Source organism: Felis catus, chromosome D3 (genome assembly GCF_018350175.1).
Source record: "Felis catus isolate Fca126 chromosome D3, F.catus_Fca126_mat1.0, whole genome shotgun sequence".
NCBI lineage: Eukaryota > Metazoa > Chordata > Mammalia > Carnivora > Felidae > Felis > Felis catus.
The window spans coordinates 81,393,937-81,417,887 of NC_058379.1; the positions used below are offsets into that span (position 1 = coordinate 81,393,937).

Below are 23,951 nucleotides of genomic sequence, written 5' to 3' on the forward strand. Positions count from 1 at the left end.
GAAACTCCTTTTCCTGGCCACCTCTCCCCACTCTGTCAAAACGCTTTCTGCAGGAATTTAGAAACATGTATTATTTCTCCTAGAGCCAAGATGAATTTTATTGCTAATTGTAGAAGGAGGTGTTCATTCTCTGACAAAGGTATTTCAAAAAGTATATACCGCACGATGTCTTAGTCAAGGTGGCCCCAAAGTAACACCAAAGAAGTGGCTACTTTCACGTTCATTTGCTCCTGCTTACGGTGACAGCTACTGAAGTTTCTAGGGTGCACCATGCTATTGAAATACTAGGGCTGATTAATGTTAACGATCTTCGTTGTAAAAACAGTGTTTCAAGATATTTCATGGAAAGTCGCTGGTAAGATAAGATTCTTAGATGGAATTTTATGTCAAAATGGGACTTCCCTTTTGGCCTGCGATCGTATCATGCTTTGGATCATTTCAGTGGTGACATTGCTGCTCATGGAGAGATAGTTCCCAGCAACCGGCAAATCACCCGGGAAGGGTGACTGTGGAAGCACCAGTGGTTGTTCATTCAAAGTGGAAAAGAGAAAAGAAGTAACATTGCAAGGTGCTGGGCATGAAGAAGTCATTCAGCAAACACCTAGTGAGCACTCTAATTTGAGCCAAGTGCCCATCTCCGTCACTGGGGAAGACGGTCGTGGATATAGAGTCATGGTACTTACCACGTACGGGGAGACAGACACTGAGTGGTGGTTAAGGGCAGCTCCCTCAGTCACAGTTGGACAGGTGTTTCCGAGCAAAACACACAGTGCCTGTAATCTCCAAAGTAGAACATTAGAACTTTATTAAAGTTGTTTTCTTATTTTGGATCTTATTTGTCCTTTCTGCATGTTTCACTGTAGTCCTCCCGGGAAGAAAAGATACACCTTGATAGAGACACTTTGATCACGTATTTCTGGTTGTCAAAGTAATGCACGCCTATTGTGGAAAATGGGGGGAATTGTTTAAAGTAAAAAAAAAAAAATTGGCAAACATCTCTAAACTTACTAGAGTCACTTTATATTTTGGCACACTCCCTTCAGGTCCTCTTTCTGCACATATTTTATTTCTATAGCTGAGGTTGTACTGCATGTATAATGTTGTATCCTATTTTCGCCATATGATGATCTCACACATTTTCCTGGAGGATAAGGAGAAGGTGGGGCCCTTGCTGTTTCCTTATTCCCAACTTCCACAGAAGTGATCTGACATACAGCTGCTGCAAGTACTATTTCAGGTTCGAGAGACTTCACCTTGTTTATTTTATGATGGTAAGAGTCACTGTGTCGTAGCTCTGGTCTTCTAAACCACTGACTGATTGGACTATTTCAGTGGTCTCCTGGTAGGGGTCTCAGCCTTCTGGTTCTCCCTCTTCTAGACTTTTCAGATTCTTTTTCTCCTTCTCCTTCTTCTTCTTCTTCTTCTTCTTCTTCTTCTTCTTCCACTTTTTACAAGCAACTTCCCTTCCCCAGAGTTTACGCGGGATGTCTTTAGATTAGATCTCAGCTCAGTCTGATATCAGGTCCCTTCTCCTCTCTCTCCTTCCCCTACAACACCGGCTGCACCAAGCAGATCTCAGACAACTGCTCAACGGTCTTCGCTTCCCACTTCTGCAATTCTAGTGCCTTCCCCTTTCAATCTTCATTTTTTTTTTTCATTTCTCTTTATTGTTTCCTTGAGGCCCTCACACACATTTATCAATCCTTCCGCCACTCAGTTTGGCTTTTTATCACAAATTGCCTTTTATGCTTCCTCCAGCGGTTTGATGTGTGACCATAGTTTCTGTTTATACTGAGCTCATAAAATTTCTCTAATCTAGGCAGGAAGGCAACTTCCAAATCTGGCCACCAACAATCACTCCATCATACTAGCTAACCCTGTGGAACACTTACTGTGTGAAAGATAATACGCGAAGCATCTGACAGACATGATCTCGTTGATTCTTCACAGAAGTCTATGCCATTTAGGAATGCTTAAATAATATAGACTTATTATTTATCATCTCCTGTAACAATAACAACAAGAATGAAGACTAGAGGTAGGTCATTTCCAGAATTGACTTGGGAGTGCTCTGGTGTTAAGACTCTGCTTTGGCATCTCTGCAAACCTCTTGGCCTTCCTGTGTAGCTGATGTATGGCGGGAGCATCTCCTGGCATCACATCCTCGTACAGTCAGGCTCAAAGTCAGGTAGAAGGGGATAGGATAGGATAGGGAAAATCTCTTTGCATGCCTCCCTCTTATCAGGAAGGAAAAATGTGCCTAGACATTCCCCAGCAGATTTCTCCCAAGCCTCACTGACCAGAATGTGGTTATATATCTACCCCCCTTGGCCAACAACTAGTCCCCGAGATAAAGGAATCTCTTGACACCTAAACAAAATCAGGGAGAAGAATAGCAAAAAGGATTGCTTCTGTGTAGGCAATGAACAGTACCAGCATTATTAGGAAATTGAAGCTCAGAGAGGTTGAGAAAGAAATTTGTGCAAGATTATACAACCAATAAGTGGCAGAAAGAAAATTCAAATTAGAGCTTTCTGAGTCTCTCAGGATCCCTATCATTGTTCACCACACTAAAGGGCTTTTCTCGAAAATTTTGACATTTCACTCAGTCAAAAGATATTTTGTAAGTACCGACTTGACGCTCAGCACGGTTCTTGCTGCTAAAGGGGAATCCAGTGTGGAATCTACTGAGGAATAGAAGTTCACTCAAATAAAATACTTAGAACACATACGATTAGATGGTGAACCAATGAATAATACATTTTCATGTTGTAGCTCTGAGAGGTACAGTTCTGCATAGCATGAGTTCACTGAAGATTGTAGAAATCAAACTGGATTTCATGGAATCTCTGGGATGTGAGTAGAACCTCACAGATGTGGGTCAGTGGGGAGAAGGGAGGAGGCATTCCTGTTGAGAAGAATAACTTGGAAAAGTGTCAACGGCTCCCCGAAAATTTCATTTGATGTAATGGGAGCACTTAGGAGTTGAAAGATCATTGTTGAGTGTGGGATTCCAGCTTTTTTTTCATGTGACCTGAGATCTTCCAGCAATTAAAAAAAAAATTCACATAATTTGGCTTTTGGCTGCCAGACACAGATTCTGAAGAACACGCCTATCCCATTGTCCCTCTGATAATAACAAGGGGTTTGGGTTAAGGCACCTCCACTCATTACGGCCAGAGACTCAAAGGAGCAAGATGAGGTGAGGGTCGATCTGGTTCTGTGAACCACAGCCAAGATAAGCAGCTCACACGGGTCTCAAACCCATAGTCTTGGTTTCATCGACATGCAGGTTGTCAACCCCGCTCCCACGCATGGCCATGGAGCTCCCCAGAGCAGCGGAGAAGAGATATGATTTTACTTCCACTCATCCCTTCTTGGGGATTTCCATACGTAACAGGAAAGCAAAGAGAAGAGAAGCCACCTTCACAGTGTGTTGCACTTTTCAAAAAGCTACAGCACTACGAACAGTTTTAGACCCAAATTATCTTTCACTATGTCTTTTATCTGTTTCTGTTCCTCAAATTCCTTTGGCTGTATCGAAACACCTAGTGATTTTCTTCAATCAAGTTTTCAACATCGTGATTCTACAGTTAAAAGTCAATTTCAAGTACACAGTGGATTTTATCTGTATAACAGAAGATAAGATCTGCGTTGGAAAGATGGGCAAATAGAAAGTTCTTTGGGTGTGGCTGGTGACAGGGGATTAGGGTGGAACCAGAATCATTTAGGAAATTACAGTTGGAGAAATTTAAGACAGTTTAAAATAAGCTCCAAGGAGGAAAAATAGTGGTTTTTCTTTTCCTTTCCATGCCCAAGAGTCGCTTGGGGGCTGCTTACACTCGAGAGAGAAAAAGGATTGCATTGTCTTTAACTATTGCAAAGACCCACCAGCCTTTCCTGCACAGAGATAAGAGGGACCTTGTAGAATTCGGCACTGTCCTTGGGCGCGTGTGTAGAGGGGGACACTTGAACCTGAGGCTGACAGACTTCAGCTAATTTTAACAGGCATGTGTAGGTATTGCAAAATTCTTAAGTTTCTGAATGACGTCATCCTCTAGAACAAATTTCTTAAAGGGTGCCTTAGCAAACAAGCATTTTTATAATAGTGATGTCTTTCTGAGTAAAATGTTGAATCACTCAAAGGATACAGATTAGAAAGGGAGAGAGAGGGAAAAAAAAAATGTTCCGTGGGAGGGGCAGAGCTTTATAAAACCAGCCTTCTCCATGTGTGTACTCAGACAGCTCGCTGAGGACTGTTTCCTGTCGGGAGTGCCTCCGGGAATAACCAGGTATCTCACTGATTTTCATGGCCATCTCCATGAAATATGGTTTCATTGCTTTTTCTTTCCTGCTGCTATTACCAATATAATGAAAATTAAAGTGTGGGATGTCTTTAGAAAAAGAGTAAAAATGTAGGGGCGTGTCTCTTGGTTAGATTTTTTTAAGTGAAAATATTGTCACTTAAGATTTGAACTAAATTTACATTTAATATTGAACCAAATTGACATTTAATATGGCACTAAATTAAGACTTAGTCCTGAATCTCAGGAGCCAGCAAATGCCTGTGTAGCATTAACCGAACCAAAGTGCACATGCAGGTGATGATGCCAAATTCATCGAACAGGTTAGAATATGGATGTTCTTGACTAAGTAGGGTTTTGGCACTGAATTTGATGGAAAGAGTTAGGTTGATTAACATATATTCATTTAGGCAAGGAAGGTAAACTATAAATTGTATATAAATATCATAAAAAATTTAAAAAAAAAAGATGACGGTCTTTATAACGATCAGAAACCAGAAATGAAGCAACCTGGGTTGGGTCAGTTTAACACCAGAGTGTTATCTATTGAAGTTTAGTTTATAATTGGTCAATTTAGTGAAAGAGAAGAATTAGCCAAACTAGTTGTTGGATTGGTGGAAGTAATAGTTTCATAAATAATTTAATACCCATAAACAGACATTCATTATGCAAGTCACCAAACAACAGGAATTGCTTTTGATTTTGTTGGGAAGGGAATGTGTAAGTTTGGGTGGGAGGTTTCCTGAAAGTTACTGTTTTCTCTTTGTTTTCATTGATGTTTGTGGTCAATTTCTAAGTACTCCCACCCTGTAGTCGCAAAACAAATTGTTTCACAAGCCACAGCAAACTCAGATCTCGCATCCAGTGTCTGTGGGAAGAGGGCTGTGATGGTGTGTCTGGGGGCCCCTCCCCACCTCTTGGTTCGTGTGCCGAGTTCCAGTGCACACTTGTCAACGTGTGTTGCAGGAAGTGACGCAGATGTCACGGAGCCCAGCCCCACATATGCTCTCCATTTATTCTTCTCCATAATATTAAACTTTAATTAGCAGCATGATATTTGGAAGGTAATGAAACTGTAAATTGTGGGAGTTAAGAAATCCCAACAGGAGTTACCTGTTTGGGGCAATTATGCTATTTGATGTCATTCTGGGATGTCAGTTTGACATTGTCTTGGGCAGATTCCCTCCCAAATGTGAGCCGTGGACTTGTCTGAGAGGAAACGCACTCTCTGTAAGCCTTGATAGATTCGGAAGGCTAAAAGCTTCTCAAACCCCATTTGAAAAGCACCAGGCTCGGAATCAGAAGACTGAGATTTGTGGCTTCAGAGCTCACTAGCTGGGCAAACTGCATGTTTATCCTTTGGTAACTAGATATTACTAGATTCTCCTGGGCAAGTGATTACATAAGTTAAACAAAACAACGCTTCTGAAGGAATTTAGTAACGGCAGTATAGATGTGACATATTACTGTTTTATGTTACGTGCGGTTAATTGCACTTTATCTAAAAAATAAAAGCTAGACTTTTTAAAAGAAGCAAATGCATATGGGACAATTTAATTTTGTCCTTATTTCCTTTTTTTTTCTTTATAAAGTCGCCAGAAATCTAACTTGGCATTAAAAGCCTCTCCGATAGTTTGTCTTGACACTTAAACTTACACTTAAGTTTTGTTAGTGTCAAAGTGACCTACTACACAGGAGACTATGAAGATTTCGGTCTAGGAGAAGCCTACAGTTCGTTTTTCTGGCTCTGGGGCCTTATTTACATATTTCATACGAGGTTAGAGAAATATTTTATTTATTATGCTAATTCTCAGTTTGTTTCCAAAATATTATTGATATAATTTACAAAAATCATCTGCCTGATAAGCCTAATTAACTTACAGATGGTTTTACATCAGTAGAAGGAAGAGGAAACAAATTTCTGAGTCACCCAAATTAATCTAATCTCAGTGATGAAGCAAGAAAAAACAAAAGTGAGGTTTTTTGTTTTGTTTTTCTCTTTCTTTCCTTCTTTCTTTCTTTCTTCTTTCTTTTTTTAACTTAATACTCCTTCTAGGAGCATAACAGACTCACTACTTTCCTATTTTCATTTCCTCTTTCTAGCATTTCTCAAGCTAGTAACTTGCCCAAACTCTTACACACAACAGTGCAGTTCATCACCAGCAGGACAGGCAGTGGGGGGCATTGGCTCGAGTGGGTTTCTGAAGCAGACCTAGGCTTGAATCCCTGCACCATTGCAAGCACCTTATGCAAGTTTCTTAACCTCTCTCCGCATCAGGAGGTAACCTATTAGGCAAAGTATCTACCTTTTGCAGATCCTGTGAGGATTGAATGAGAAGAGGTGACAGTTTCAGGGACAACTTTTGCTTAATTTACAACTGTGTCCTGATATAATACAACCGGGTGGTATTCCAAATGAGAAAACTTGAAACAAAATGGCAATACTTTTCTTAAAAAGAAGGGTTCGTGACCCAAGTGGTCGCCGAAGACAGCCACGGATGGGGAGGAAAGTGAGTGCTGGCCCTTGTTCGGAAGCCTGCTGAGAGAGCCAAGCCTACAGATGCAGGATGTCCTTCACCTTGGGGCCTACCCTCAGCCCTTCCTCAACTCCGAGAAGCCATTGTCACAAGAAGATTTCCTGTGGGATCATGAGTGTCAGCGTCATGTGGTAGATTTATATATTTTGGTTAATTATAGGGTGTGTTTTAAGCCACCGTGAGAGCATAATACACAGTCGAGAAATGATCACTGGCCAGTACTAACAGATACCTACACACCTCGGGTGTGTCCATGCATTCCACTGCACACGGAGACTTGGGTCACGGAAGGTGTGTCTGTCCTTTATCTTCAGGTGGTGATATGGTGTGTGTGTGTGTGTGTGTGTGTGCGTGCGCGTGCGTGCACGTGCGTGTTTCATGCTCCCAGGATGATCTCTGTGGTTTTGCCTACAATGGTCTTTCCTGCTAGGGGGTGTCAGGAGAAGCAGGTGGTCGTTCCAACACCCTCATACTGAACTCCCTAGCAGAAGGAGCTGTTTCATAGCCGGCTGCAGATGTAGGTGTGTGTGTGGTGGGGGTCGGGGGGACGGGAGGTAGGAGCTGGTTCATCAGCTGGTGAAAATCAGCAGGTGAAAATACCAACCCTCAAACAATGACTCTAAGCCGCTTCTAGAAGCAGGGAATCTGAAAGAAGATTGACAGTCTCAACCCAGTGTGCATGTGGCACACGTTTGAATGTGTGTGTGTTTGCTTCTGTGCGTGCTGTATATTTGTGGATGCAGCTCAGAGCTTGAAAGCATGACCTGGAGGCCACCCCACCTGGTTTCAATGCTTAGTCCTGCCCTTCCCAGGTGAGGGACGCTGGTCACTTCTCTGATGCTCTGGGCAGCAGTTTCTTCCTTTGTAAAACATGAATAGCAATGCCTTTCTTAACGGGGTTTGGCAAGAATTAAATGGTTGGTAAAATGTTTAGGACAGCATCGGTTGTATAGTAAGAATCTAATGGACGCTGTTTATTGTTATTATTGTTATTATTACTGTGTGGAGTATCACTACTCATCATTTAACTGTTCACTACATCTCAGGATCGGCCACATAATCCTCAGGACCCAATGCAAAGAGAAAATGCAGAACCCCCTGTTTAAAATGACTAAGTTTCATTATTTTATGAGTAAGTCACTCAAGCTGGTGAGAGCAGAGCATCTCACCAAGCACAGAGCCCTTTGTGGCTGCACAGGTCACACGAGCATGACGCCCTCCGGCCTCTACTTCATGTGGTTCCATAAAGGAAGAACAGAGAGGGAGCCCCTGTCCCGTGCAGGGTACACCCTGTACTACTCTGCTGGTATCACCCAAAATATTGAGTCACCTTTTAGAGCTGTTTTTTTTTTTTCTTCCTCACTTTCCTTTTAGGCTGAAACAATGGAAGACCTTTATGTGGCAAACACGATCTTCGCCCTCAATTTTTTCAAGCATCTGGCAAACACCAGCACCACCCCGAATCTCTTCTTCTCCCCCTGGAGTATCTCATCCACCATGGCCATGGTCTACCTGGGTGCCAGGGGCAACACTGCAGACCAGATGGCCAGGGTAAGTGTTTGTGAAAGCCCCAAACCAGGACTGGGTCATTCCTGAGTGGAATGATAGAATCGCAATATCATGGTTCGGAGGTAGCTTGACTCCAACAATCGTCACATGCCCTTACGACACAAGTGGCCTAGATTCAAATCTGCAGAACCGCTAAACCACAGAAACTCACAACCGTCGAGTCGAGTGCAGAGGGCGCGCCAGAGTTTCTGCTCGTGCAAGGCCGGAAACAGTGACAACATCCAGTGTCTTATAACATAATGTTTATACTTCCCAAAGCATCTCGCGCGCTTTATCTCATTTGGCTTTAAGACAAGTGTCATTTTACAGATGGAAGACAAGGCAATGTGAGCCCAGCAGCTCCCAGGGTCTCCTGCGGTTTCTTCACTCCTAGATCAGGCTCTGGTTTTTGTTTTGTTTTTAACTTTGTTCATTTGTTTCGCGACGGACAGAGACAGTGCGAGCGGGGGAGGGGCAGGGAGCGAGAGGGAGAGAGAGAGAATCCCGAGCAGACACCACGCTGTCAGCCCACAGCCCGATGCGGGGCTCGAACTGATGAAACCATGAGATGGTGACCAGAGCTGAAAACAAGATTCGGAGGCTTAACTGACTGAGCCGCCCAAGCGCCCCGAGATCAGGCTCTTTCAATGGCTCTACCACTGTGATGTGTCCACTCCTCACACAAAGAATCCCTCCAGTGGTTTTAAGAGAGTGTCATGAAGAGTTGGTCACGACACTGCTGGAGAGACAAGGGGAGCATGTGATGTCACAGGGCCTCGGCCATGTTATCCACCCGGTGGGGTCATGTCAACAAAATGGGGTGTGGCACCATGGCCCCGTTTTCCAAATCGAGGTCTGCAGGGTGTGCAGCAGCATTGTGAGGTATTTACGTCAAGGCCGCTGGCTTTAGTCCTTGGTGAAGGGACATAAGCTCAGTCAGGGGACACTTTCGCTGAGTCAAGGGCCTTGGAAATACATTGAACCCTGCACCACGGCGCTCCCACGGGATGAATTCGGTACATTTAAAAAGGCACATGTTCCTGAGACGTCCTCGGTCCGTGAGCCAGATACAGTCATCACGCAATTAAGATTCTTTCAGATTCACAGACACACAAACCTTGACATTGTGTGCTTGAAATCCAGGCTCCTCTTTCTCACAAGCACGGACTGTGTTTGAGTCACACCAAAGTGCCCCTGGCCACGTTCGCGTTTCCCATGAGAACCGTGGCTGAGTGCAGATGTGTCCTCTGGTGCACAGTGACCCATTTACCTTGGGTCTTGGTTGAGGTGGTTCACAGAAAGAGTGTTAGCCAATCTCACTGCAGGAGGAAAGGAATGAAAAAACCATCACTCCCTGTGTGTGTTTGGTAGTTTAGCCATCAAGACTTTCGACAAAATTCGGTTGCTCAACTCTGATACCAGCAACATTTGGCAACACCTCTTCCTCTTAATTTTCTTCCCCTTGAAAACAGAAAAACCGTGAGCTGCGTTGCAAACTTTAGAAAACGGCGGGATCTCAATTAAAAAAAATTTTTTTTTAATGTCTATTTATTTTTGAGAGACAGAGCACAAGTTGGGGAGGACAGAGAGAGAGAAGGAGACACACACAGAAGCCGAAGCAGGCTCCAGGCTCTGAGCTGTCAGCCCAGAGCCCGATGCGGGGCTCAAAGTCATGGACCACGAGATCATGACCTGAGCCGAAATCAGACACTTAACCGACTGAGCCACCTAGGTGCCCTGGGTCTCAATTTTTTTTAATGAAGAAGGGATCAGAAGCAATATGTTTTGAGGGAAAATGATAAGTGAAGTACTCTACGTTGTTAAAATGGAAAAATAGATTTTGATCCCAAAGGAAAATGAACTTGCTGGTCACTCTGGGCACAGTACAGCTTTTCCCTATTGGGAAAGAGCTTTAAGCTCGTGGGTCTATGCAAGGATTTTATGCTGTTTTCCTGTAACTCCGCTGCATGTACGGATTTTAAACTTTAAAGGCAAATTTGGTTAATTCTCTACTAAAAAGAAAAATAGGCTGGTTGGCTTGGAGGAGGAAGCAAGGACTTGGGGGACAGGCCAGGTTGGGTTTGAGCGGTGGCTTTGCCCCTCTTTATGAGGTGTGTGAGGAAAGGCATTGAAAGTCCCTGCACCTCAGTTTTCTCATCTACGGTATGAGAATGGAAATACCCAGCCTGCAAGACAGTTGTGCAGATTCGAGATAACATGAAAAGCAGCTGCTGGCAGTCCTTGATCTAACAGCTAATGCTTTATTAGTGCCTTAGGGAGGCACCTTTCTAAGAGCGTTTTATGAATTTGCCCCATGCTACACAATCCTATGAGGCAGAGGCTATGATCACCATACTCATTTTGCAGATAAGGAAGCAGGGGCAGGAAGAGGCTGCATTGTTGAGAATTGGTGCGGCTGGTAAAGACGATGTTGTAGTGGGAAGAAAGGAAGACATCGAAAGGATGAACTCTGGTAGCACACATCTATGTGAGACTGGCATGCAAGCAAGGAGTGTTTCTTCTAGCTCTTTTTATTTTTTACTTTTTTTTGTAATGTTTACTTATTTTTGAGAGAGAGAGCCATAGTGCATGAGTGGGGGAGGAGCAGAGAGAGAGGGAGACACAGAATTGGAAGCAGGCTCTGGGCTCTGAGCTGTCGGCACAGAGCCCGACACGGGGCTCAAACCCATGAACTGTGAGATCATGATCTGAGCTGAAGTTGGAACGCTCTACTGACTGAGCCACCCAGGTGCCTCTCTTCCAGCTCTTCTGTTCAGGATAAGGCCACAGACCCGCCCCGGCTCAGCTGCCTATCTGGGCAGTGTGCCTGCCTCCCTATTTACTCCATGACTCAGCACGGCCCAGGGTCCCCCCTCCCATTTCCCAGTTTCTGCAGGGGCTTTTGCAATGATTCAGGAAGGCTTTGCAGTGTCTCAGGAAGGCTATAGTGCTGCCCAGGAGACTCCTGATTTAAGCATCAACCTCCCTAGGAGGGATGAAAACCAGAAATGCTGTTTCAGGGACAGAGTGGGACCACTTCTCTTCAGAAGGTCAGCTAGGACTTATGGTGTAGAATCTGAGGAGCAAAGAAAGATCCCACAACCCCTGCCACCTTTGCTTCCAACCCAGACACTCACCCCTCGGCTGGATAAGCCTGCCTTTCCTTTGGTAGCCGGGTCCCCACCATCAGTCTGTTTACCAGATGAGTTCCTCCTCACCGTGGGCCCCACAAGGGATGTGCCGCAGGACCAGTGGGACCCACGGGCTGTTGGAGGCTGGCGGGAGGCCTGGGTACAGGGCCAGCCTGGGGGTGCTGAGACTGGAGAGGCCAGGCTGGGAAGTGGTAATGCTGGAAAGGAGTCTGAGGCAGCTGCATAGAGGGCCAGGCTGCACCTGCCAGCTTCACTGTGATATCTGGATCTGCCACCTACAACATCAAGAGATTCATAGTGTCAACTGACCCCTGTCACCTGCCCCCCACCTGGATGTTCATTTCTATGTGTAATATGGTATGTGCAAGCATTTCAGGCGATACCTGTTAAGATTAGCTGTTTTTATGCTCAAACTGACTTTGTCTTGTAGTTTTTGACAGATTAAAAGTATGTAATACATAAGGCCGTTGAAAAGGGAGGTCACGAATTAACTTCATTACTTTCTTCAAAATACTGGCATTTTTTTTATCAAGGCAACTTATGGGCTGGATGATAATTTAGATGATTTAGTGAAGAGGTTATAAATCATCTCCATAATAACAAATTGTTGTCAAAATGGCCAGCATATGGATTAATATAAAATAACTCAGGCTGTTTTCTGTGAGGGAAATTTCTGATATATGATGTAAAAATATATATTAGTTTTATATTATAAAACAATATATATTCTTGTATATTTTGTATAAAGAGTATCTGTGCTCGGTCCCCGACGCAAAGGCAGGGAAACAGACAGGACCACTAAGAGGTACTTGATTGCCCCTGGTTTACAGGTCAAGTAATCTAGCAGGAAAATATACTCATAAATCTATTCCCTCTAATTCCAATTGTAGGTGTTTCAGTTTAACAAAGTTGGAGTCCATGAAGTCCCCGCAGTGACCCCGGAGAAGTTCATGGGCTGTGAACTCATGCAGCAGATCCAGAAGGGCCCTTATCCTGAGGCTATTTTGCAGGTATCTGACTCACTGGTTCCTAATTTCTTTTGTATTTTATTTCTGGAATCTTCTTGTCTTAAAGTCACAATGTTAGACAAGGAAAGAAACTAGTACAACTTCCCCTGTTCATCGAAAGAAAACTAAGACTCAGAACCCTTAAATAAATATCCTACGGGCACACCGCAAAGCACGGACAGGGCCGGGGTAGAAGCTATACTTTATGACTTTCAGGCCAAGACTGAGTCTAAATTTGATCACACCCGGAGCTGGGCATGTGTAATTTATTCTGAAACTGTGGTAGCAACTCCTAGAATACACATGCACGGATGCAGAGTTCCAGGTAGGAGAAGGTAAGGAGTGACCAAAACTTGAGGAGTGGGGTAGGTCGTGCCCGATGATTTTGTGAGAGACCATCGACACTTAGTTCTCCCTCCAGACCCCTCTATCTATCATCTGTCCATGTGTGTAATGTGTGTGTGTGTGTGTATGTATCTATTTACCATTGTCTATCTCAGACTAATATGTTTTCTCAGTACTCTATTTCCTTAAACACAAGCTATCCAGCTAACTTACAAGAACTGGGCATAGCTGTGCTCCTATTGAATAAACAACTTCCATAATCACGTTTGTGAGTTAGGCGGGGGAGATACCTCCCATAGCTTCCTTCTTGGGAATGGTACTCCATCTGTCCACTGCCCAAGGAATTATGGGCTAGAGGCAGTGGAGAGACCCCGTTCAATATGGAGACTCAGCCAGGTCTCCCGTGACGCCTGGGACAGTCCATCTGCAGGGTTCCGGGCTTGGCTGCTGCGGCGACTAAGCCCCGTTGTCTATCATCATGCTTACAAACTCGGGGTTGAGGATCAGAATTCCTCTTTGTTTTCAAGGCTTCCTAAAACCCAGATTTTCCACTGCACAGACTGCCCTTTAATTGTAAAATGGGTACTTTCAGGCATTATATGAACTTTTTCTAGATCCCCTCTAGATTTTAAATTTTAATGTAATAAAATTCCTTAGAGACCTGGAAGTTTAGGAAATCATAAAAGAAGCCTCACTTTCTTTAAGATGTCGGTCACTTCACGGTTAAGCACAGCAAAATTTGAAACAAGTGAAACATTACCTCATTAGTTTTAATGCACTACATCAAAAGTATTTCCTCAGAGATTCCTCTAAAAGCGTCAGAAAAAAGTATACCTTAATAGAGCATTTTATTGTTGCATTGAAAAAAAAAATGTTTGCTTAAGAAATAACTTGTTTAGTCGTCCTGTGTTATATAAATAGAGTCCCTCTTTTCTGTTTAAGGCACAAGCTGGAGATAAAATCCATTCGTCTTTCCATTCGCTCAGCTCTGCAATCAACGCATCCACAGGGGGGTATTTATTGGAGACTGTCAATAAGCTGTTTGGAGAGAAGTCTGCGAGATTCAAGGAAGTAAGTGAAACCTGTAATTGAAATTGCAGGGCCCCCAACGTGCCATGAGGTCACTTTCAAAGCTGTAGTCTGAGAGAATCTGTAGTCGTGGAGAGAATCAGAGTTCCACGCAAGCTCCCTAAGGCTCCTGAACGCCCTTGGTCGTGGCAGGCTCCCCTTGTTGGATGACCCCTCCCATGGCTGCAAAAGCCTCGTGTGCAGAATGAGTCCTAAATATAGAGGGACAGTGATTTCCAGAGCTGCCACCACAAGCCCAGCCTTTCCCTCCTACCTAGTGTCTATAACGCACAGTGCAGGAGGGCAAATGAGTGTGGGGAAGAGGGTCAACAGAGCACTTATAATCCACACCATTTCCTCTTCCAGCCCCCCAACCCCCCCATCCCCCTCCACCCCTACCCCTACCTACTCAGGCCCCTGAGTCTTGATAGGAGAGCTCGTGATTTACAATTATACTAAGACTTGTTCGGTATATATTCGATGTAACCTTTGGCCCATTTCTTGTTTTAAAGGAATATATACAACTCTCCAATAAATACTACTCTACGGAACCCCAGGCGCTTGACTTCCTAGAATGTGCAGAAGAAGCCAGAAAAGAGATTAATTCCTGGGTCAAGACTCAAACCAAAGGTAAAACCAAAGCAATTATTTTCTGTTCTTCTCTTATAAAACTCTGATCTATTTACCAAAAAAAAAAAAAAAAAATCATTCCTATACTTAGCCCTAACTCCCTTAAAATTCACCCAATCTTAGTTATTTGGTTAATGTAATATTTTTCTTGTTCAGCTGAGTGGCGTTTTAAGTGAGAAAAATAGTTGAGGTCTAACTAATGGAAGACGTAAGTTCGGTACTTAATCTGATTTTGGATGTGACCTTGGGATGGACTGTGACAGCAGACAGACATGTTTTCCAATGTAGGAAATAATCAGAACTGAAATCATTGTGCTCTGTGTCCACTGTGGACAAAAACAAAGAAAAGAGACATGACCCTCCAGTGAGTAACCGGTGTGAGACCATCGGCAGTAGAAAGAGAGGGGCCAGAAAACTATTTTAACTGTTTTTCACCATTCAGAGTCCACCTGCCGTGAAGTTCCCTTGGTCCCTGATAAACCACTTCTGCTGTTGCAGCTCAAGCCCCCAATTCTTTCACAGGCTCCTGCCTCACTTTGTATTCGTCACAAGGACTCGAACTTAATTAAACCTTCCGTCCATTGTTCCTGAATCCAATCCTTCAGTCAACAATGGTATTTATCCATCACATATTATGTGCCAGGTGCTGAACATGCGAAGGAGGATGAAAATGGCCAATGAAACAGAACCCAGACTCTAGTTTAATCCAACAGCCTGTGCTTCACCACTCTTGGCTCTCGAGCTCATTCCTAACCGCCATGCTTACTTTTTATGCGTTCCTTAACTTCAGAGTTTAAGTGGCAATCCAAAGTCCTAGCCTTTCCTAGAGGCATCTCCCAGCCACGTTCTCATCTCCCCCTCTTCTCCACTCCTTTGGTGCTTTGTCAGCTTCGTGATGCCTATTAAGGTTTGTCTTGTACAGCCTTGAACTGTTACCGAATGGATTTGATGTTGTTAACTTTGCCATCCCACATAGACCACCATACTTGCGGGGAGGGCCAATATGTCCACCTCTCCTGTGTCCCCGCAAAAATTAGCACAATCTTTGGCTGATAATGGAAAGCCTTCCTTCTTCCAAATTTCCATGTAGAATTATAGGTCTTAAACAAATAATTACTGAATAGCAACATACAGATGGGTTTCTAAGAAGAAAAACAGAGATTATTATGAAGGCAGAGCTGTTTTGGTATTTCATAGATTAATGAGCTGTTAGGACTGGAAAGGTCCATGGAGATAACTTATCCAAATTTACCCCTTTAGGGTTGTAGACTCCAGGCCCCTGAGACGTTAATCAACTCATTCAAGATTTCACTATCAGTGAGTGGTGAAGCTGGGGGTTCCTCTCATTTGATCCCTAGTCTCATTCTGGAATTCTTCATTTGGATGTTTAAAGAGTTTGTTTGGTAACTTAGGCAAAAAACAACTTTTCACGTGACACTTGTGTGTAAAACATTGTTTCTGGCAATAGTTTGGCGTGGCTGGATTTCCCGGCTCCCACACTGGGAAAAAGCATATGAATTAAGCCCTGTAGAATTTCAAAAATATTTTTGTTTCTCTGAAAATAGTCCATCTACTTATGTTATTCATTTCTATTGTGGATTTTGAAATTACTATTCTAAAATAGTGATGAACTGGGGACACACAGGAAGCAGAGAACGTGAAGATTAACAGAAATGAAAGTAAAAACTGCAGAATTCAGGAGACATGTGGAAGTTTTGCTTTTTTGGAAGAGCACGAACCGTTTCTCTTCAAGTATTGCCTTCAGTGGCTGTGAATCTAGGAATTACATTGTCACAATGCCAAGCCATCCTTGTATGTTCCAATTTCTGAGAACCTCCCTTCCCTGGCACACTCTTGTATTCCCTTCTCTGCATTGCCATGGGACTTTGCAATCTCATAGTTTCTTACACATTGTTTGACAGCTAGTTTTGAATGCCTTTTCCAATATTCTCAGCCCCACCAGGGCAGTATTTCCTTTTCCTCCTCTTGTTTCTGTATGACTCCTAGTGAAGGTCTAGCAGGACTGAAAAAAAAAAAAGTTTTTGAATGGATCCATGGATCAGACCCATTGATTGGACCAGATCTAGAAGGAGCACCAAACTTTGAGAAACTTTGAGAAAACAAAGGAGGTGAAAGTCTTTCCAAGTTTGATGGTCATTCTAAATTTTCGATGCATTACTCCTCCATTTTCTCTTGGAATTTGCAAACCTTCTGAGAAATGTGGTCTGCTTTATTTATGCTTTGAATAAATTGGGAGAAAAACTTGAGCTTGAGGCCATCACCTCTGCAGAGTTTGACAATTGTAGATGGCGAGTTTGATGGTGACTCCAAGGATTTCAAATCATAGTAAGGTCACGCTTCTTGGTCATGAAACCTAACATGTGTCATGTTTTCCATAGGCAAAATCCCAGACTTGTTACCTGAAGGTTCTGTAGACAGGGACACCAAGATGGTCCTGGTGAATGCTGTCTACTTCAAAGGAAAGTGGAAAACTCCGTTTGAGAAGAAATTAAATGGGCTTTATCCTTTCCGTGTGAATGCGGTATGAGACAACAAGATGAATTATGAATTTTCCTGAAATATGTTTTAGGATCTTAGCCAAGACAGAGGAAGAAAAGTTAAAGACCATGCATGAACTGAATGGTCTGCATGAACTCTTTCTCTTCAAGTATTGCCTTCAGTGGCTGTGAATCTAGGAATTATGTTGTCACAATGCCAAGCCATCCTTTGGGCTGATTTTTTTTTTTTTTACCCAATTTTATAATAATTTGAGGGAATTCTCTGTTTATTTGTTAATGACCACATTCATTCTGTCATTTATGTCACAAAGTTAAGTGAAGCCTTGGCAGTTTTCAGTAGTAGCCAAGAACGGTGATGCCTGGGGGATATATTGAGTGGATATTTGGAAGCTGGTCACATGACACTGACTTGCTCATCATACATTATGCACATTGGACAGTGGGTTGACTCTTTCAAACTACTGAGTATCACTCAGTAATTTTCTGAGAGGCCATATGAATAGTGGTGGAGATCATGGGCTTTATAATTATATAATCGTGGATGTAGATGTAGGCTCCACCGCTAGGGTTCTACTAGTAACCAGCCAAGACCTTATTTATCTTCCATGTGTTCCATTTTTGTGATCAATAACACTTGGCCATCGTAAGGTTTCAATGAGATTTCAAGGAATTCTTGGCCCACGGCAGGTACTAAACAAATATTTTAGTGTTATTATAATTATTATTATTGTCCATCTTAAAAATAACTATAAGGGCATACAAATAATTTGTTTTGTTGACTTTTAAGAATATATCTCCTCAACACCTAAGCCGAATCTATTCTCTTTTATGTCTAATTGTAAAACTCTTGACATCTTAATATCAACTTCTTTATTTTACTTTTTAATAATTTTAGACTCAGCGCACACCTGTTCAGATGATGTACCTGCGTGAAGACCTGAACATTGGATACATAGGGGACCTAAAGACTCAGATTCTAGAACTCCCATACACTGGAGATGTTAGCATGTTCCTGTTGCTTCCAGATGAAATTGGGAATATGTCTACCGGCTTGGAGTTGGTAAGCTGTTCCAGCTTGTATCGGTTTAAACCTCTGGAGCTAAACTTACTTTCCCTGATAAACACGTCTGCACCTTAGAAAGTGGTATACAGTTTCTCACAGACACATAAATTGGTTAGTAATAAAGGTGCACGTCACAAACTTTCGTTCAGAGCATTAAAATATGTCACACAGGCTAACTTCCTGCAAAAATGTTACTAGTGTATTGAATTTTTATATCACCCACAATGTGGTAAAGTTAAAGTCATTGATTTTTTTTTAAATGTTTGTTTATTTTTGAGAGAGAGAGAGAGACAGACAGACAGAGACAGAGCATGAGCCGGAGGTGGGGGGGGGGGGGTGGCAGAGAGAGAGGGAGACACAGAATCCCAAGCAGGCTCCAGGCTCTGAGCTGAGCCCAAAGTGTGGCTTGAACTCATGAACCACGAGATCATGACCTGAGCCAAAGCCAGACTCTTAACCAATGAGCCACCCAGGTGCCCTAAAGTCATTGATTTTTAACATTAGACTTTTAAGTTGTTTTCCTTCTTTTGCGAGCACTTACTGACTTTTTTTTTTTAATGTGTGGATTTGTAGCTCGAAAGGGAAATAACCTATGATAAATTCATTAAATGGACCAGCAAAGACACGATGGCCGAAGATGATGTGGAAGTGTACCTGCCCCAGTTCAAATTAGAAGAGCGTTATGAGCTCCAGTCCATTCTCAGGAGCATGGGCCTAGAGGATGCCTTCAGCAAGAGCCAGGCCAATTTCTCCGGAATGTCCGAAAGGAATGACCTGTTTCTGTCCAAAGTGTTCCATCAGGCCACTGTGGATGTGAACGAGGAGGGCACTGAGGCAGCCGCTGGCACCGGGGCCACGATGTCAGGGAGAACTGGCCACGGGGGCCCACAGTTTGTGGCGGATCATCCTTTTCTCTTCTTTATCCTGCACAAAATCACTAAGAACATTCTCTTTTTTGGCAGGTTTGTCTCACCCTAAAGTGGAAAAGTTCCATTTCTGCACAGGATTTTGTAGTATGAACTGTAAGCCTCAGAATTGCTGTTAGTTGCCAAACATTTAGAGACTTTTTCTACCTATTTCTGGGTTTTTTTTCCCCTCTGAACAACTCCTACTACATGCTAATGATAAGTGCAGAGATAACTAGACCACTGTCAACCATAACTCTGCAACCCTGTTAACCATTTGGTCTCTAAGTGGAAGGATGTTCCATTTAGTTCTTCCTTACTATTTAGTTTATTTTGTAGCGTTGACTTTTACTGTATTATTTATTATTTTATATAATGGTTTTTGTTATTGTTCACTGCCAGTTGCTGAAGCTGATATAGTTAGAGAAGCAGGTGATCAGTTACTTTTCTACCTAAAAAAATGCATTTGTTCATTTGTATAATGAAGAATGAGTAGTAGTCCTTCCATGCCCTTTATAACAAATACCCAGAAGAAAGCAGTGAACGACAGGAAAATGTATGTTATGTGCATTTCCAGCCTTAATGTATCACATGGTTGTGTCTATAACTTATGTTATGTGAAATTGCAAATATGTAAAAAATAAACATGTCTCCACACAACCATTTGTTTGTTGTCCTTCCACTAGGTTTTTAGACCAGAAGACCGTTATACCTCAATTCCCAGGAATCAAGCATCATGTCTCATTTTGGGGGACCAAAAAACCCACACAATAAAGGAGGCAAGGGGAGAATTGATCCTGCAAGGAGCCCCACTGTTGGGAATGGGGTGGGATCGTGTGAAAAATGGTTTTGAGATGCCTTCTCATAGCAGTCAAAGGCACAGTGATTCAGAAGAGTTTGAGGCTTGGTGCTTAGGGGACACTCACATTTAAACTCAAGGATATCAGGAATAAACACCAAGTCCAGTGGTTCAGACATAGAACCAAGGTCAAGGTCATTGAGCTGAGAGTTCAGAGGAGGGGAAACGGGCTGGAGGAGAAATACAAATGGCTTCTTTTAGGGGTGTTTGTTTCAAAATAGCCCTGAAAGCTTTTGAGTGGGTCTTACTCAGAACAGAATGTATTCGAAGTCCTGAGAACTAAGGCAGGTCTAGTTTGGGGAGTCCGAGCTGGTGGCAGAGTCTGGCTGCAGGAGCGTGGCTGGATCCTGGGAATGTTTCCCAGGCAGCCCCCGCCTGTGTTGGAAGACAGGGACCGATGACCCACTGGAACATGGTGGCTAAACAGGTTACCTCAGGCCCTTGACTGTCCACACCTAAAATCTCAGTGTTGGCACTTACAACTCATCTAACCATGGGCCTGGAATAGTGCTTCTATATACTTTGGTTTTCTTTCCTTGTCAACTAGAAAAAGTAAGGCTTTCCCATAAGGTTGCCATGATGGTTAAATGAATTCATACATCATAAGCAATTAAAAGAATGTAGATCGCGTACAGTGTTTAATAAATACTAGTGTTGGTGATCATTACCTTTGTCAGAAATAAAACTGTTACACTGTCAGCTTGTCAGAAGTAGAATCCCAGGGGTGCTTGGCTGGCTCAGTCAGTAGAATGTGTAACTCTTGATTTTGGGGTCGTGAGTTTGAGCCCCATGTTGGGTGTGGAGATTACTTAAATACAGTAAAATAATTTTAAAAATGTAGAATCCCAAAAAATTATAAAAAATTAAGTTTTAAAGGCTTGAACAGTGGTTTACTTCCTCTAAATCAGACATTATTGAAAATTAAGGGTTCTTGGGGCACCTGGGTGGCTCAGTCGGTTGAGCGTCCGACTTCAGCTCAGGTCATGATCTCGCAATCCGTGAGTTCGGGCCCCGCATCGGGCTCTGTGTGGACAGCTCAGAGCCTGGAGCCTGTTTTGGAGTCTGTGTCTTCCTCTCTCTCTGACCCTCCCCCATTCATGCTCTGTCTCTCTCTGTCTCAAAAAAATAAATAAACGTTAAAAAAAAAAAAGAAAATTAAGGGTTCTTGCCTCTTGCATTCTCTTACACTGAAGTTCATTCTTTTGTGTGCTTCCGATAATTCAGCAAGAAAGCAGTAGCTTTCTGAATCACTGTGTCTTCAGGGTTCACTCTCATTATTAAGTTAGAATATGGACATAAAATTCTAGGTTCAAAGCCCTCGTCAGCACTTTAAGGGTGTGATTTTTATTGTCTTCTAGAACCAGATTTGCTGATGGGAGAGTTGATGTCAAGATTCTTCTTGTTCCTTGTAGTTTTCATAACTTTCTTTCTGTTTCCGACGATGTTTTTGATATTTCATTGCATTATGAATATTCTAAAAAATTGTTCTCAAAAGTTTGTCTTGTTCATCGGCACATTTTTTTTTTTCCATCTGGAAACTCGTGTCTTGTATCTTTTCTGGAAAACTCTCAGCCATTGCTATGGACCGAATGTTTGTGTCCCACCACACCCCCACTTACATATATTAAAACCCTAATTCCTAATGTAATGGTATTTGGAGATGGGGCCTTTGGGAAGGGGTTATGGTTAGATTAGGTCATGAGGGTGGAGTCCCATGATGTAATCGGTGTCCTTATGAGGAGATGAAGGGATCAGAGCTTCCTTTCTCCACCATATGAGGACACAGAGAGTGGACAGCCATCAAGAAGAGAGCCCTTACCAAGAACCCAACCATGTTGTCATCCTGATCTCAGACTTCCAGCCTCCAGAAAGTGGGAAAAGTGAAAAAAGATGTTTGTTGTTTAAGCCACCCGGTCTTTATACTATTCTCTTAGAGCAAAGCAAAGGGCATAGTACAGCCATTATCCACTCATTGTTTCTGCCCACTCTATCTGTGCTCTTCCTGGATTCCTATCTGAGTAATATTGAGGCATCTGGGGTGGCTCAGGCTGTTGAGTGTCTGACTTTGGCTCACGTCATGCTCTGACAGGTAGAGAGTTCGAGTCCCACATCAGGCTTGCTGCTGTCAGCACAGAGCCCCTTCAGATCCTCTGTCTCCCTCTCTCTCTGCCCTTTCCCCGCTCACGCGGTCTCTCAAAAATAAATAAACATTAAAAAAAAGAAGAATATTGATGCATCTGGAGTTCTTTCTGTTTCAAAATTATTTGGAATATCTAATACATTCATATGGTCTAAATGCCAAATATCATAAAAATCCCAGAGCAAAAACTATCCTTCTCACTCTTGTTCCCCATTCATATGGTTCCTATTCTCCATCCCTACTAGAAATGTCTGTACATGTCGTCACATATACATAGGGCAGGCCATAAATAACAACAAACAAAATTGGGTTAATAATATTGTATGGTTAACTAAGGAGACTATTACCTCTTTTTCTCTCCCTTCCCACCCCCAAACAGGCATCAGAATAACGCACAACCATTATTTTAATGACGGGGAGAGTATACCTATATGAACTTTGAGAGGTAAGTGGGAAAGGGATCTGGAGATGGGTTAGGGGAAACAAATGAGCAAAACTTAGTCTGTGACTTTTACTGAAGATGAAACAATTTCTCGGCCAGTTTGGCAAAATCCACATTGATGCATTTAGTGCAACATGAACTACAGCCAGTCTCCACGCTGTGCGTTAACGCAGCCCAAGTCACTCCCCGGTGAACCGCTGTCAGTCAAGATAAAGAAGCCCCCTTAATCTCCAGCCTCCATGTGATACTTTCAGCTGAAAATAGTCTGGAGGCACCAGTGGATACTACTATCTGCTCAGCACACGTCAGGCAGACACCACGGAACTTCCCACTGCAAGTCACATTCTCTAGTGAAGTCCAGAGAAAACCTCGGTGCTGGGTTCCCCACTAACATTCAAATGTCACATGCTGAGCCAGGTTCCCACAAGACATGTGTCCCATGGAGATGCAAATGCAAAGTGCATGAAGGACGTTCCAAATCTGTCATAAGGAGAGAGGCTCCTTCTCTCCTTCGATCCCTTTGGAATGTTCCCCCGGTCCTTCCTGCTCTCCATTCCTCTCACCACCTTGCCAAGCACAGGCATACAGCGGTAGAAAATGAAACAACAACTATTGTTTTCCCTGTGGAATAAATACGGAGGAGTGAGGGGACATTCATAGGAAGAAGTAAAAGATAATCAAAAAATGATGAACCAGCATCCGACTCAGTGACTGTGTCTAAAACATTGATCCAGTCCCCTTGTCCCTGGGGTGGGAGAATGGACATCCAACGTGTTGGAGTTATGCCCGGGTTCCACACCAACACGCCAAGGGAGAAGAGGACCGATGTTCCTCGGATGCCTCTCACACACGGCACCTTAAAAAAAAAAGCAGTTTTGATGATTTAACAGCAAATATTTCACCCATAATATTTTCTGTTTTACTGCCCATTACCATTCCACTGATTTGGAGTTTTCTATTTAAAAAACTTTTAATTCTTGCAATTTTTTAAATGTTTATTTATTTTTGAGAGAGAGAGAGAGTGAGCGGGGAGGGGCAGGGAGAGAGAGAGGGAGACAGAGCATCTGAAGCGGACTCCATGCTGACAGCAGAGAACCTGATGTGGGGCTCAAACTCATAAACTGTGAGATCATGACCTGAGCTGAAGTCGGATTTTTAATGGACTGAGCCACCCAGGTGCCCCTCTATTTTTTTTTTTTTTTTTTTTTTTAGTTAAGAAGACTACTGGGGAAAACCACTATAATTGCTGCCAATTGGCAGCCTAGAGAAGAGATTAAGCAAGGAAAGTGTGGGTTACAATTTGTCAGCGTTCAGGTCTCTACATGCGAACAGACGTGGAAAATGTGGCTAATTAAGTAATTCAGGCAAAACCATAATCATCTAGCTCTTTTTATTTGAGCTCTAGGCCAAGATAAACTTGAAAGGAAGAGTG

The 23,951-nt window shown here is 43.0% G+C and overlaps 1 protein-coding gene across 1 annotated transcript; it reads left to right on the plus strand.

Annotated features, from left to right (window-relative positions):
- The first annotated feature begins 4,142 nt into the window (after positions 1–4,142).
- Positions 4,143–19,738, plus strand: SERPINB2 (serpin family B member 2). Its single transcript, XM_003995246.4, has 8 exons — positions 4,143–4,292; positions 8,216–8,392; positions 12,432–12,551; positions 13,836–13,964; positions 14,474–14,591; positions 16,991–17,133; positions 18,006–18,170; positions 18,747–19,738. Exons 2-8 carry the CDS (start codon positions 8,225–8,227, stop codon positions 19,149–19,151), a joined length of 1,248 nt encoding a protein of 415 aa, XP_003995295.2. The 5' UTR covers positions 4,143–4,292; positions 8,216–8,224; the 3' UTR covers positions 19,152–19,738.
- Positions 19,739–23,951: the final 4,213 nt, after the last annotated feature.

Bases quoted from the DNA above. Each gene is read 5' to 3' on its own strand.
- SERPINB2 (XM_003995246.4), top strand. From the start codon at position 8,225: ATGGAAGACCTTTATGTGGCAAACACGATCTTCGCCCTCAATTTTTTC. The intron at 12,552-13,835 runs GTATCTGACTCA...TTTCTGTTTAAG, and splicing joins ATCCTGAGGCTATTTTGCAG to GCACAAGCTGGAGATAAAAT. The intron at 18,171-18,746 runs GTAAGCTGTTCC...GTGGATTTGTAG, and splicing joins TGTCTACCGGCTTGGAGTTG to CTCGAAAGGGAAATAACCTA.